Genomic DNA, 15,597 nt, shown 5'->3' on the forward strand with positions numbered 1-15,597 from the left:
ACTCCTTCTCACTACTCGGATCTTCTTTCTCTTTTATTATTTCATTATTGATAGAATATTGAATACTTCGTCATACATCAGCTTTAACCTTCGTGTCGTCCTCCCGGATCAAATTCACCCCGTCTGTTTTGACTGTTCCTTTTTTCCTCCCTTCCTTCCTTCCTTCTGTCCTCCCTCCCTCCCTCCCTCCTTCCTTCTCTCTCTCTTTCCTCCCTTCCTTCTTTCCTTCCTCCATCCCCCTTTCTCCCTCTTTCTGTCCTTCCTTCCTCCCTCCCTCCTTCCTTCCTCCCTACCTCCTTCTTTCCTTCCTTCATTCCTTCCTTCCTTTTCTTCCTGCCTCCTTCTTTCTTTCTTCCCTCCTCCCTTCCTTCTTTCCTCTGTCCTTCTTTCCTTCCTTCCTCCTTTCCTCTTTTCCTTTCTCCCTCCCTCCCTCCTTCCTTCCTTCCTCCCTCCCTCCTACCTTCCTTCTTTCCTCCATCCTTCCTCCCTTCCTTCCTTCCTTCCTCCCTCCGTCCTTTCCTTCCTTCTTCCTCCCTTCCATCCTTCCATCCTTCCTCCCTTCCTTCCTTGACTCGAGGACAACAGAAGGGTTAATGACTTCATCTTATTGTTTCCTCTACTTCTGCCACAGTTTAATGACTCTGCCTGGAGAATTAGTTTATCTGCTAATATTCACACAACAGGATGGAAATAGGATCGGTAATTCACTTTTTTTGGTGCATATTTTGGTTCATTCAGTCAAAATTTCAGCTACATTTGAATGTGAACTTATTTAGAAGGAAACAAGAAGATACAATAAAGTTTAAAGACTTTAAAAAAAATATATATATATAGACTTTTTAGGGGTTACTTAAATATACTTTGGATTTTTTAAAGAGGGTTAGTGGTCACTCAAAGTGCAGTACCAAATAAAATCCCCTGTGTAATCCACAGAAGATCATAATTCTTGGGTTTACAGTTAACGTCTGTTTTATGTTAATTCAAAACAAACAGGACAAGTAAAAAACATACTTTCATGTGTGTAGGAACAACATAAAGGGTTTAGAAAAGGAAAACATAAAAGGAATAAATAAAGTCAAATATTGAAGATCACTTGAGTTAAAGACAGTTACAGAAGAGAAACAAGGACTTTTATTTACAAGGCGCTTTTTATTTTGCACATTCATTAATTTATATACATACATTTTAAGTATAATTTGCTTGTTTAATTTAATCTTTACTGAATCAAAGGCAAACAGAAACTAGTTTTGTGTTGATAAAGATCTGAAGGGTAAAAAATCGGAATTCGGAAAGTATGAAATTATAAATAATGAAAATCAATACATCATACATGTATGAAATGAACATGCTAATGATTCAGATAGAAGCAGAAGAGCCGCACACACACACACACACACACAAACACACATACACACACATTAAAGTGCTTACACGCAGAGAATAATAAATGAGGCCGTTTTCCTTTGATTCTCGCAGTCATTTACAGCATTGATTGTCTGTTGGCTGTATGGACAGCAGAGAGGGCCGCTATTGGCTCAGGTCATCACCTTATAAACACACTGAACGCCTCCTCAATACAGTCACACTGCATCACCACGGATGGATGGAGGGATGGATTAATAATGAACAGAGCGAGAGAGAGAGAGAGAGAGAGACGGAGGCTGAGGGAAATCGACTCTTTTTAACTGCTTATTGTTGGTTCTTTGTTGTGAAGTCTTCAGATATCTGCTGATTTATTTACTTAGTTTTAACTGTTTCATTTTTCTGGTGATTTTGCTTTGAAAATTCAGATTTCAAAGTCCGAACTTTTCACTTTTAAGTCCAGGAGAAGAACTATCTCTACTATATGTTGAACACTTTTAATCTCTTGAATTGTTTGCTGATGTTCTTTCGAGGCATGAAGTTCACATTAAGTCTGCAGGTCAGCATTACTTCATTTTATCTAGAAAAAGACAAAGAAATACTGTTGCAAGGTTAAAGTGGGGCCATGCACTGTACTGTATGTAGTATAATTTACTACTTCATACTCTTTAAGTTTTGTCAGAATAAATTGACTAACAAGATTATGCACCGAAACCCCAGGCAGTTGAAGCTTGTGAAGGGCTTGATAACTTAAGTATTAGGATCAGGTGTGTCAGAGTGGGGAGATACCTAAACAATGCAGGGCAGTAGCTCTCCAGGAGCAGAGTTGAAGGCCCAACACATGGACTATGTTACATGACAAATTGTCTGCACTATACAAGCCAACAACTCCACCATTTTGTTGTTCTTGCAATGCAATCAGTGCTGAGTTGTTGCTACTGTAATATAAACTTTGTGGACTAATATGAAAATTGAAACTATTGATGTTTACCGTTTCAAATGTCCCCATTGTCCTGTGTCAAGTATGGTGTTCCTCAGAGGTCAGTTTTAGGACCAATTATATTCTCATGATACATGCTCCCTCTTGGAAAGATCATTGAAAAGCCTTGTGTTTCTTTTCACTAGTTAGCTTGTTAGTTAGCAACAGTACTATCTCTCTTTCTGCCTTCGACATGTAAGAGATGATATAAACAATGCACGCATAAGCGGAAACAACAAGGTGTACGTACACATTTGCCTTCCAACATTTCAATAGTGGCTTGCTATACTGATTTTCCAAACTTAATTAACCTTTTAACACTATATGTGTATTTCTAGCTAAATGTTTATATGCAGCCTCAAAAGACACTTGACTAATCTAAACTAAACAAAGCTTTGACACTATCATAGCTATTCTCATCAGACAGAGCCTTCTTGATTTTTGCCATTATCTCTGCTGCGTACTCTCTTTTCATATGATTTGAATATTTCTGACCCTGTTTAGCACATGTACATGCTGCAGTAGTATTTGTCTCAGTTACCTGGTGCAACAAATAAATGTCTGAGTGACGATGAATGTAGAAGTCTTAAGACGTTAAAGATGAAAAGTTAGCAAAATCTTTCGCCTCCATTGTCCTTTGTGTCCATTGTATGTTTTACCATAAAACAGGAAGTCCTTATAACTCCAATAGACATTGTCCAATCAGTACCAAATTTCGTACGCATGATGAGGGTCCTGCTTCTCTGTCTCTGCTTCAATATTGAGTTATAGGTAATAGCGCCAATTACTGGAAACAGGAAGTCAGCCTCATGTCACACACTTCATCCAATTTACGTGAAATGTACATGGTGTTTTCTCCACATCATTCACTACAACATGATACATACTTAGTGGGTGTTTACTAGAGGTGTCCTGTCAACAGTTTTTATGGAAGTCTCTTTTTTTATAGAAGTGGTCTATGGGGGGAAAAGGCTTTTTGGGTCACAGGGGATTTTATTTGGTACTGCACTTTGAGTGACCACTTAGCTGGGCAGTATACATCCATGAGTATAACACAGGAAACAGCTGTTCATTTCCTGTTTCCAACCACAAGCGTCACATTTCCATCCGCAAGATGAGACTGTTTTTTTTAACGAAACACTTAACGATAACATTTTTATTGTAGCCACGATGACTAAGGTGGCATAAATTGAAGGAAGCTGTCACTTTCACACACATCACGTGTTTCTCTAACCTTAACAAAGTGACCATTTGAACCCAAACCATGATCTGTCTAGACCTAACCAGACCTTAACCACATCATCACCGCTGCCACATCATAAAACATAATTATTGTTTAACAGTGATGTGTGACGGTTTTGGAAAGCACAGACTGATGATGTTGTCCTTACGATTACTGCTGATGGGGACGCCAGTGTTGTTCTAGAGTCACATGATCAAATTATGTATTTGGTCGATTAATTTGGAGGAATTGGGGGTTAGTAACTTATCGACACTGTGGCTAAAAGGTAGAGTTTCTCCTGATGGTGGCACCAGAGGAAAGATAGGGTCATTAAAATAAAAAGTCTTCATTGTCTGGAAAATGTGATCAGTACATTTCGTGGCAGTTTGGCAGTTAGATTTTTAATTTTTCATGTGTATAAAAGAAACTTGCTAGAGGAAAAGGCCAGAATAGTTGGGATTAATTGTATGAGGATGGAGTAAAATCACATAAACTTCAACTACAGTCTGGTCAGTGTTTGTTGAAATATGTTGCTCTGGATAGATGGCTGCAAAAGTTGAGAAAAAACTTCTTCCTTTGTCTAAATGGAGTGTTTTAGAGGTTTATGTTTCAAGTTCATGCCTCTTTGTTTCATGGACTATCTTCCACTGTCACACTGAAAAAGTATTTTTAGACATCAGAACTTGTTTTTACGGCTGAGGCGTTGGCAGACGGAGCAGGGAGGCTTTTAAGCAGGTGTAAATCAGGTTTGTATAACGTTTAACACCCAGCAGGCCGGTAATAATCACAGCTCCGGCCTGACTGCGGATAAGAGGCTAATGATTTGTTGCTGCGGTTTGTTTAAAACATTTTAAATCAACTGGAGTTATTTTCTTTTTGTCTCAGCTGTGAGTGCAGGACTCATTATCATTTACAACTCACAAAGGTTTATTCTAAATTCTTGAACTGAAACACAATCACACAATTATGTGATGAATCTCCAAAAATAAACAGAGTTGTGACTTTGCTTTACCATAAATATCCTGATACCACCTGTACTTTTACAGCTCATCACTTTAATCTTTGGGTATAAAAACTCAACTCACATTTAAATGAAGGTTGTTTATTTCGAGCTCGATGACATAAAACAGTTTGACACGTTTTTCTCCCAAAAACATTCTTGATATGAGACTTTCCTTTCACACTCATAACGTTTTCCTCAATTTAAAATTTGATTTAAAGAGAAAAAAAAAGATATAAATAGAATTATATTTTAAATAACATTATATTTTCAATTGGTATAAAAGCAAAGCCAAAAAAGTAATTGTTGTCCTATAGATACAAGTTAATGAACTATGAATAAACTACTTTTTTCTCGGTCTATTGGGTTTTCCTTTGTTGCAAATGTTAATTTAAATAAAAAGCCAGCTTGAGCGCCATTTTGAGCATTTTTTCCCCCTTTTTCTTCCTCTTTAACTTACATACTGTAGAAAATCTATCAACTTAATACAAGTCTGGACACTGAGAAGATCATAATCAAAACATAATGTACATTTTAATCATTAGTTCAATCATTAGTTATTAGTTACTTAAAGTGTCTTTAAAGTACACAGAGGCACTTTACACTTTATTGTATTTTAAGGACATTTTTTTATGTATTTAAAATAAATCTCATGCCTCACCACCTTTTCCCCAGTTCTATATGCCCAGTTCTTCATTGGTGTAAAAGCAACTGAAAAATGTTGCTGGTGGGAATTAGTTCATATGACAGAGAGAATAAATATTGAGATTGAACAGAATGAATTAAATAAACAATAAAAGAAATAACCATAAAAATGAAGATTTTTTTCTTATGTTTTTATGTACACATTTGACTATAAAAATGGAATGAAAGGACAAACCTTATACAATTCATATATAAAACATTGTAATTATATATATATATTGCATTGTTTAAATTAAAATGTTTTTTGTTGAGTTGATAGGAAGTCACAAGATGTATTTGTATCTGTTGTTATGGCCTTTTACAGATGAAATATCATCACTGTATTACTTCTAACTGTAACCCTGTTTCTTTTTAAAAGCAGGGCATAAAAGTTATTACAGTAATTGATCTCAAACAGAGCAGTCCTCTCTGTATATGTACTGCTTTTAGATCTGAGCCTGTATATTTGTTTGTTTCAGATCTACGATTCAGAGGGAACGTTACAGCACTTTATCGATGGTAATGATCCCAGTAAGTCCAGCTGGATGAGGTATATCCGCTGTGCCAGACACTGTGGGGAGCAGAACATGATGGTCGTACAGTACAGGTAAGAACAGCTTTACTTCTCTGACTAATGTGTGGTGGGTGTTTCCAAAAGTGTCCTCTGTGAGTTCTCTATAATGAGATGCGTTGGGTACTTTGTTAAGGTCTTTTTTGATTGATCTATTTACCTCAGCGATGTACTCTGTGTGCAAAATTGAAAAGGTTTTGTGTGTCTGTCTACGTGAGTGTGATGAGAACTCACCGTCATGTAAAGCCTCATTGAATGTTGTCTTTGCCTCAACTGGAAAATTTGTCCAGCCCTCTCTGGACAAATGCTATCCTCCACCGCATCAGTCCCTCTTTCTTCACCTCCTTTATCAATGCCATCACAATTATCAGGCTTTTTCAAGAAACTTCGGACATTGAGCTTCTGTGACATCTTGCTATAGTATGTAACGACAGCTAAAGCCATCTAAACAACGAGGTTATCCAAGACAAGACTAGATAAAAGTGAATTAATATGCATAATCACAGTTGATCAGCCTCAACAACCTGTCAAAATGACGGGCGATGATGGAAAATAATTGGTTAATGCAAGCTTTGGTACTGTAAACCAACATTGCGCAATACCACAGTGGCAAAAATACCGTTGGTTAGTCACACCAAGTCATGCATACCATGAATGGCCACTGTGCTGGTACAGTACAGATGTTGTTCCACCACACAGCAGGGTAAAAGAAGCGGTTTACTTTGATGTGGTATTGGGCATGTGCTGGTTTGCCGAAAATGCATTGATTTAACTGTGGCTGTTTCTGCTTGTACTGTTCCTCCCAGCAATTTTTAAATCTGATCCACTGACCAAATAGTGCCAAGTATTTCCATATCTTGCTGTGTGGATGTGTTATTGTTGAAGAATAGCACATTTACTTAATATGTCTTCATAATATAATCCTCCCACTGGTTTGTCTGTGAAAAGCTGCTCATGTGAAGCAGCAGCAGCAGCACGACATTTTTGGGGTTTTTCATCTGCAGTAACTCTTCCGAAACAGCTCAAAGTAATCAGGATTGTTTTTAAGCTGATATCTGAACCCACAGAGATTCGGTTCGGCTACAAAACTACTGAGAGCAGAACACTGAGAAGTTTTCGGTCTGGCCTTCTAGCAAAGACACATGTGTTGAGTCGCGCATGACACCGCTTGTTTGAGCATGGAGATTGTAACAGGTTGGCCGCAGTCATCCGTGTTACCGAGCAGGACCATAGCAACCAGGCTCGGCACGACTGTCCCCTCCCCCCCTGCTGTGAGGCTGTAGTGGAAACACATGTCAGCACAATGAGGTTTGGCTGAAAAAGACCAAACCAGGCGAAAAACAACCTTTAGTGAGAAATTCATAAAGGCTGTGACAGAAGACTGTTGGAGAAACCAAAGCGCTGTCACAACCCAAACCCCTCAACAAATAAATGACACCTGAACTACACCAGTTTTTCTCAGGGTTGTCTGATTTATTTTCTACTAAATCATCGGAATATTTGAATGATGCTATAGCCTAATTATGGGAACCTTTTACACACAAGAACATGTTGACATCTGCTAACTGGCTACCATTAGCAGGTATTTTAGCTATTTCAATCATCAGTAATCTAAAAGAAAAACAACAGGATCCCAAAGGAATACAGAAATGCTAGAAGTCATAATGAGGACCGGTTTGTTGGTCCAAATGAATACATTCTTTCCACGGACATACATTCCAACATATCTAATACTACAATGTCCACAATGGGAAGTGTCTTACATTATATCTGTTGAATGCAAAAAAGGACAAAAATCAGCCAGAAAGCAGTTAAGATTTAATGTTCTCTTTTAATGAAGTATAGTTATAGTTTATAGACATTTCCAGACTGAGCAGTTATGAAGATTACTAATATGGCTAATAGAGGCGTAACTCCTTACAAATAATTAATGAAATAGATCATACAATTGACAAAATGGTGAGTGATTTTTAATAAAATAATCTTTTAATCATTAGGATTACTCTCACCAGGAAGCCCCTAAAAAATAAAAAACAAAAGCAAATATAGAATATTTAAACTTATGACGATTCAGTTGAATTATGATATTGATCTATACTTGAATAATAACATTGAATATGAACATGATTAAATTGTTCGAACATTTTCAAATAAATGAATAACCAAAAAAAGTATTTTTAAAGATTTTAAAAAAGTAAATTACTTTTATATGCTTTTTCTACATACTTTAATACCATAGTGACAGAATACCAAGCTATACCATGAATGGCCGCTGTGCTGGTACAGTACAAATGTTTTTCCACCACACAGCTGGGTAAAAGAAGCTGTTTACATTGATGACACATTAGAAAATGTTCCTCTAGTTAACTGTGTAATAATCATTTAATCATAATGATGTGTTCAACAGAAAGACAACCTAAAAAGAAAACAAATATTGGATATTTAAACTCTTGATTAACTACTTGATTAATAACATTAACAACATAAACATGATTAAATTGTTAAAACATTTTCAAATAAATGAATAACCATAAAAATGTTAAAATATATATTTTAGGTAAATAAGTACTTTTTTTTCTCTACTTACTTTAAGACATATAATGCAAAATGATGATCAAATATAGTGTCAAGCTGTCCTGTCCTTAATACAACTGTTTATAATGATTAAACTTGTTTTAACTAAACTTTACACATTACATACTAAATCAAAGAATTTCATAATGCTATGTAAATATATATAAAAAAAACTGTAAATAACTCTTCACAGAAATAATGTTTAAACAGTCCAGCACTAAAAAACGTGTCCACTTGTGTCCCTTTTTATATCCATTTAAAGCACATTTACAGCAAATATTATTGCATTTGTTATTAGTTACAAAATGAAGCATTGGTTCAATGACAACAATAATAAACAGAACAATATTGTTATCCATTGCAGTACATCCTCTGTTTCAGTTCCTGTATGTCCTTGTCATGTTTTTGATTCATATCATTTATTATATCATAATGTTCTTGGTGGAGAGTTGCTATTTTTTCAACATGTCTTGTTATAGTGTTACCAAGCTCTTGGGTCAGATCCTTCAGTTTGTTACCTTATTCCTGCTATAGATCTGTTAGTTTGTCATCATGATTTTCAGATCCATTATTTTGTTTTCATACACTTGACTCAGATATTTTTATTTTTTGAGGTGCTCTTGCTCTAGATCCACAATTGTTTCCTTGTCTTTTTGCTGTAGATATTTTATTTTGTCATCACGATTTTGCTTCAGATCCATCATTTCCTTGATGTGATCCTCGTTTTTGGTGAACATGGTCCTCTCTTAAAATGTTTAAACTTTGTCTTTGTGCTGTTGTTGTTCTTCTTTTATTTTATTTTCATGATCTTGCTTCAGATCCATTATTTTCTTAAGGTGAGCTTTGTTCAGATTCATTATTCTGTCTTCATGATCTTTCTTCAGATCTGTTATTCTGTCATCATGATCTTGCCTTTGATCAGCCATTTTGACATCATGATCTTGCTTCAGATCGATTATTTTGTTTTCATACTCTTGTTTCTGGTCTTTTATTTCTTTGAGGTGCTCTTGCTTCAGATCTGCAATTTTGTCATTTTCTTTTTGTTGTAGATATTTTAGTTTGTTGTCATGATCTTGCTTCAGATTCATTATTCTGTCATCATGATCTTGTTCTTGAGAAGCCACATTGTCATTATGATCTCGTTTCAGATTCTTGATCTTTTCATCTTGCTCATGTTTCAGATGTGTCGTTTCTTCATCACAGTTGTTCTGCAGAGCCTTCATTTCCTTATCATGATTTAGTTTCAGGTTGTTTATTGTGTTGTCGTGCTCTTTCTTCAGATTGTTTATTTTGTTTTCATACACTTGTCTAAGACCTTCTATTACTTTGGGGTGGTCTTTCTTCAGAGCTGCAATTGTTTGATTATCTTTTTGCTTCAGATTCATTATTCTGTCATCATGATCTTGCTTCAGATCCGTTATTTTGCTCTCATGCTCATGTTTCAGATGCGTCATTTCTTCCTCACAGTTGTGCTGCAGAGCCTTCATTTCCTTATCATGATTTTGTTTCAGATCTGTTATTCTGTCATCATGATCTTGCCTTTGAGCAGCCATTTTGACATCATGATCTTGCTTCAGATTCTTGATCTTTTCATGCTGCTCATGTTTCAGATCTGTCATTTCTTCCTCACAGTTGTGCTGAAGATGTTTTTGTTCCAGACTCTTTATTGAGGTGTCATGCTCTTGCTTCAGATCTGTTATTTTGTCATCATGCTCTTGTTTCAGATTCTTGATCTTTTCATCCTGCTCATGTTTCAGATGTGTCATTTCTTCCTCACAGTTGTGCTGCAGAGCCTTCATTTCCTTATGATGATTTTGTTTCAGATCTGTTATTCTGTCATCATGATCTTGCCTTTGAGCAGCCATTTTGACATCATGATCTTGCTTCAGCTCTGAAATACTCTTGTCATGATCTTGCTTCAGATGATTTATTTTCTGAAGGTGAACTTTGTTCAAATCTGTTATTCTGTCATCATGATCTTGTTTTTGAGCAGCCATTGCGAAATCATGATCTTGCTTCAGATCCATCTTTTCCTTGCTGTGATTCTCTTCCAGTTCCTTCATGTTTTTGTCATGTTCTTGTTTCAGAAAAAGTTTTTCTTGAACATGGTCCTCTCTCAAAGTTTTTACTAAATCTTCCTTCTCTTGTTGTTGTTCCTTTGTTTTCTTGTCATGATCTTGCTTCAGCTCTGAAATACTCTTGTCATGATCTTTCTTCAGATATGTTATTCTGTCATCATGATCTTGTTTTTGAGCAGCCATTTTGACATCATGATCTTGCTTCAGATTCTTGATCTTTTCATCCTGCTCATGTTTCAGATCTGTCATTTCTTCCTCACAGTTGTGCTGAAGATGTTTTTGTTCCAGACTCTTAATTGAGGTGTCATGCTCTTGCTTCAGATCTGTTATTTTGTCATCATGCTCTTGTTTCAGATTCTTGATCTTTTCATCCTGCTCATGTTTCAGATGTGTCATTTCTTCCTCACAGTTGTGCTGCAGAGCCTTCATTTCCTTATCATGATTTTGCTTCAGATCTGTTATTCTGTCATCATGATCTTGCCTTTGAGCAGCCATTGCGACATCATGATCTTGCTTTAGCTCTGAAATACTCTTGTCATGATCTTGCTTCAGATGATTTATTTTCTGAAGGTGAACTTTGTTCAGATTCATTATTCTGTCTTTATGATCTTGTTTCAGATCTTTTATCCTGTCTTCATGATTTTGCTTCAGATCTTTTACTCTGTCATCATGGTCTTGCCTTTGATCAGCCATTTTGGCATCATGATCTTGCTTCAGATCCATTCTTTTGTTTTCATTCTCTTGTTTCTGGTCTTTTATTTCTTGCTTCAGATCTGCAATTGTTTCATTTTCTTTGTGCTGTAGATATTTTAGTTTGTTGTCATGATCTTGCCTTTGAGCAGCCTGTTTGACATCATGATCTTGCTTCAGATGATTTATTTTCTGAAGGTGAACTTTGTTCAAATCTGTTATTTTGTCATCATGATCTTGCTTCAGATTCTTGATCTTTTCATCCTGCTCATGTTTCAGATGTGTCGTTTTTTCATCACAGTTGTGCTGCAGAGCCTTCATTTCCTTATCATGATTTTGCTTCAGATCTGTTACTCTGTCATCATGATCTTGCCTTTGAGCAGCCATTGCGACATCATGATCTTGCTTTAGCTCTGAAATACTCTTGTCATGATCTTGCTTCAGATGCTCTATTTTCTGAAGGTGAACTTTGTTCAGATTCATTATCCTGTCTTTATGATCTTGTTTCAGATCTGTTATCCTGTCTTTAAGATCTTTCTTCAGATCTGTTATTCTGTCTTCATGATTTTGCTTCAGATCTTTGACTCTGTCATCATGGTCTTGCCTTTGATCAGCCATTTTTGCATCATGATCTTGCTTCAGATCCATTATTTTGTTTTCGTTCTCTTGTTTCTGGTCTTTTATTTCTTGCTTCAGATCTGCAATTGTTTCATTTTCTTTGTGCTGTAGATATTTTAGTTTGTTGTCATGATCTTGCCTTTGAGCAGCCTGTTTGACATCATGATCTTGCCTTTGAGCAGCCATTGCGACATCATGATCTTTCTTCAGATTCTTGATCTTTTCATGCTGCTCATGTTTCAGATGTGTCATTTCTTCCTCACAGTTGTGCTGCAGAGCCTTCATTTCCTTATGATGATTTTGTTTCAGATCTGTTATTCTGTCATAATGATCTTGCCTTTGAGCAGCCATTTTGACATCATGATCTTGCTTCAGCTCTGAAATACTCTTGTCATGATCTTGCTTCAGATGATTTATTTTCTGAAGGTGAACTTTGTTCAAATCTGTTATTCTGTCATCATGATCTTGTTTTTGAGCAGCCATTGCGAAATCATGATCTTGCTTCAGATCCATCTTTTCCTTGCTGTGATTCTCTTCCAGTTCCTTCATGTTTTTGTCATGTTCTTGTTTCAGAAAAAGTTTTTCTTGAACATGGTCCTCTCTCAAAGTTTTTACTAAATCTTCCTTCTCTTGTTGTTGTTCCTTTGTTTTCTTGTCATGATCTTGCTTCAGCTCTGAAATACTCTTGTCATGATCTTTCTTCAGATATGTTATTCTGTCATCATGATCTTGTTTTTGAGCAGCCATTTTGACATCATGATCTTGCTTCAGATTCTTGATCTTTTCATCCTGCTCATGTTTCAGATCTGTCATTTCTTCCTCACAGTTGTGCTGAAGATGTTTTTGTTCCAGACTCTTAATTGAGGTGTCATGCTCTTGCTTCAGATCTGTTATTTTGTCATCATGCTCTTGTTTCAGATTCTTGATCTTTTCATCCTGCTCATGTTTCAGATGTGTCATTTCTTCCTCACAGTTGTGCTGCAGAGCCTTCATTTCCTTATGATGATTTTGCTTCAGATCTGTTATTCTCTCATCATGATCTTGCCTTTGAGCAGCCATTTTGACATCATGATCTTGCTTCAGCTCTGAAATACTCTTGTCATGATCTTGCTTCAGATGATTTATTTTGTGAAGGTGAACTTTGTTCACATTCATTATTCTGTATTTAAGATCTTTCTTCAGATCTGTTATTCTGACATCATGATCTTGCCTCAGATCTGTTATTTCCTTGATGTGATACTCTTTGTGCTTGTTTTCTTTTCTCTTTATATCATCATCATGTTCTTGTTTCAGAGCATCAATGTCCTTGATGTGGTCGTCTTTCAGATCCCTTATCTTTTTGTCATACTCTTGTCTCTGAAAGTCCTGTTCTTCAATTTTTTTGTTTAGGCATGTTATTTTGTTTTCATACTCTTCCTTTAGATACATTATGGCCTTCAAATGTCTTACTACCAGATGACTTGCAGCCATGATGTAGTCATCCCTGACATTTTTAATTTTGTTATTTTGCAGCATATTGTTGATCTTTCCCTTAAGTTCTTGAAGTATGTTATTGGATTTACCTTTTTTATCAAGGATGAATGTGTACTGCCTTTGATCATAGTCTTGGATGACTTGATCCACTGAGAGATTCCTGCTCTCTGTTTGTGTTAAGATTACCATTGAGTTGTCTATTGCATCTGGACTGAACAAGCTCACAATGGCTTTTAGTGCTTGTCTTTTCTCTTCTGTGAAATCAGAAGGTTTCACTAACAGTAACATCACAGTTGGTCCTGGTGTGCAAAGGTCCATGCAGTTCTTCATTTTTTGTGTCACAGATAATAAAGGAAGATTGAAGACGTCTGGGGTTTTCACCACTGTTAATGATGTTCCACCCCATTTTCCTTGTGCGCCCACACAATCCTTGTCTGGCAACAGTATTGGGCAACGGAAAGAGTTTTGTGTTGTGATGAAGTTCCCTAGTGCAGTTTTTTCCTTATCATTATCTCCAAACAGCACAATATTCAGCTTACAGGCTGCAAAAAACAATCAGGAAACACTTTAATATATTACAAGAATGTAAGGAGCATATTTTTTACTATCCTTAGGTGGATTTTGTCAGCTGTTCATCTATAAATGTACAGAACAGGTTTGAGTACAGTAATGACACATTTCCTAAAAACATATGTGGTTTTAATCTTTTATTATTGGGTTTTTATTCTAAGCTGTAAATAAGTATATTTAATAAGTTAAAAGGATCATTGATTTTGTTTTTACATATATTAACTGAACAAGTTAACTGATGACAGCTTTGCAGGTTAATTGATAAAAGAGTTGTCAGTGCAATAGTTGTCATCTGTTGTTAGCTCCAATAATGACATCTATAGTATGTGGTAATGTTTGACAACATATTTAGGTGTCAGTCTAATACCACTCCCATGTATGGTGTGTACACTTTTAGCTAGAGGTCGGGTTAAAGTAAACTTCAAAAACAGACCACCTAAGTTCACATTAATTATTGAATCAGTTTCAGAGGCAGTGGAAGAAACATTGCTGTGACAGCCTTGAATCATATTAAACAATACAATAAATACAGTTAACGTGATCTGGAGGTGCTTTTGTGTAAAACATTACCTATGTTTTTAATGAAAATCTTTGAAGGCAATTTTAAACTCAAATAATTCAAAATATAATAAGCTGTAAAAAAAAAAATAAGGTATCCAAAAATAAGTGCTACAGTTGTTTTAACTGGTCCCATACATAGTTAACATTTATGCTACCCATTTAATTTTCAGATTCTAGCTAGGTTGTGAACATTTAACAAAAATGATAATGGATACACTTCAAAATAGCCTCAAATGCCCAGGTTCAATTATGTGTCATATGTTGTTGCACCAATTTGTTGGTTGATACCATATGTTGCACAGATTTGGTGCAAATTTCAACCATTTTTGACTACTTGAATTGATAAAAATGGTCAAAGGTCCATCTAAAATACTACATTAAGACACCAAGGTTTGCATGTGTAAAAATGTGTGCAAAATTGACATCACCCTCAAAAAATGTGCAAGCTGATCTACTAACGCAGCGCACTGAGGTTTGCGTCTTTCAACTGTGCAAGATAATACGCCCTGTTCATTTAGTACGTTTACCATAATGAATGTAATATGAGACGTTTTATCTCCAGTGTCCAAAATACAGGGAGGAGAAAATGCTATATATTTATTTATTTAACATATGCTATGTTATTTAGCACACGCATTGTGATTTACCAAACCTGAAGGTATTTTTTACTGACGGTAGTTGCGTCTATAAATAATACCTTTGAAGGGCAGGTATTAACCTTAGACTGTATATAAGAAACATCCGTGGCGTCACCCATTGGTTTGTGGACTGCTGCTTGGAGGCCAATAGTATCGGATCTGAACAGCGCTATCTTGAAAATTTCAGGTGTATGCCGGGAAAAATTAAAACATGGCTTCTACTTATATGGGCATCAGGAGGAGCAGGGGAGGTTGCGAGTGCTGGATCTACCACAGTCTACACCGGCAACCTGGAGATGCTAACCAAGTTAGCTGTTACGACTATAACCACAAAACTCCGGAGAAAAATGTCGGTGCGAAAAAAAGCTAACGGCTATTTCCTGCAGTCTATCTGTCTGCCCTCCTGAACCTGTGAACCAATCAACCTGTCAATCACGACGTAGCCACGCCTTAATGCATACCCTGCTTTATCGTCAAATATAAAATCAGGGAGGCCAAAATGTCCCAAATGAACATCATACTGCATTGAAGAAGGCTTTAAACTAGCGATTGAGACCATAAACACATTTTGAAAACG

At 36.2% G+C, this 15,597-nt stretch overlaps 1 protein-coding gene across 1 annotated transcript in view; it reads left to right on the forward strand.

Annotated features, from left to right (window-relative positions):
• LOC133977274 (putative histone-lysine N-methyltransferase PRDM6) overlaps positions 1 to 15,597 on the forward strand; it is a gene marked incomplete at its 3' end in the record, with an annotated part of 103,947 nt that overhangs the window by 23,417 nt on the left and 64,933 nt on the right. The window contains exon 4 of the mRNA XM_062415373.1: positions 5,727 to 5,854. Coding sequence (XP_062271357.1) covers positions 5,727 to 5,854 — 128 coding nt within the window. The remainder of the gene's footprint in view (positions 1 to 5,726; positions 5,855 to 15,597) is intronic.

The sequence above is a fragment of the Scomber scombrus genome, unplaced genomic scaffold, assembly GCF_963691925.1.
Source record: "Scomber scombrus unplaced genomic scaffold, fScoSco1.1 SCAFFOLD_85, whole genome shotgun sequence".
NCBI lineage: Eukaryota > Metazoa > Chordata > Actinopteri > Scombriformes > Scombridae > Scomber > Scomber scombrus.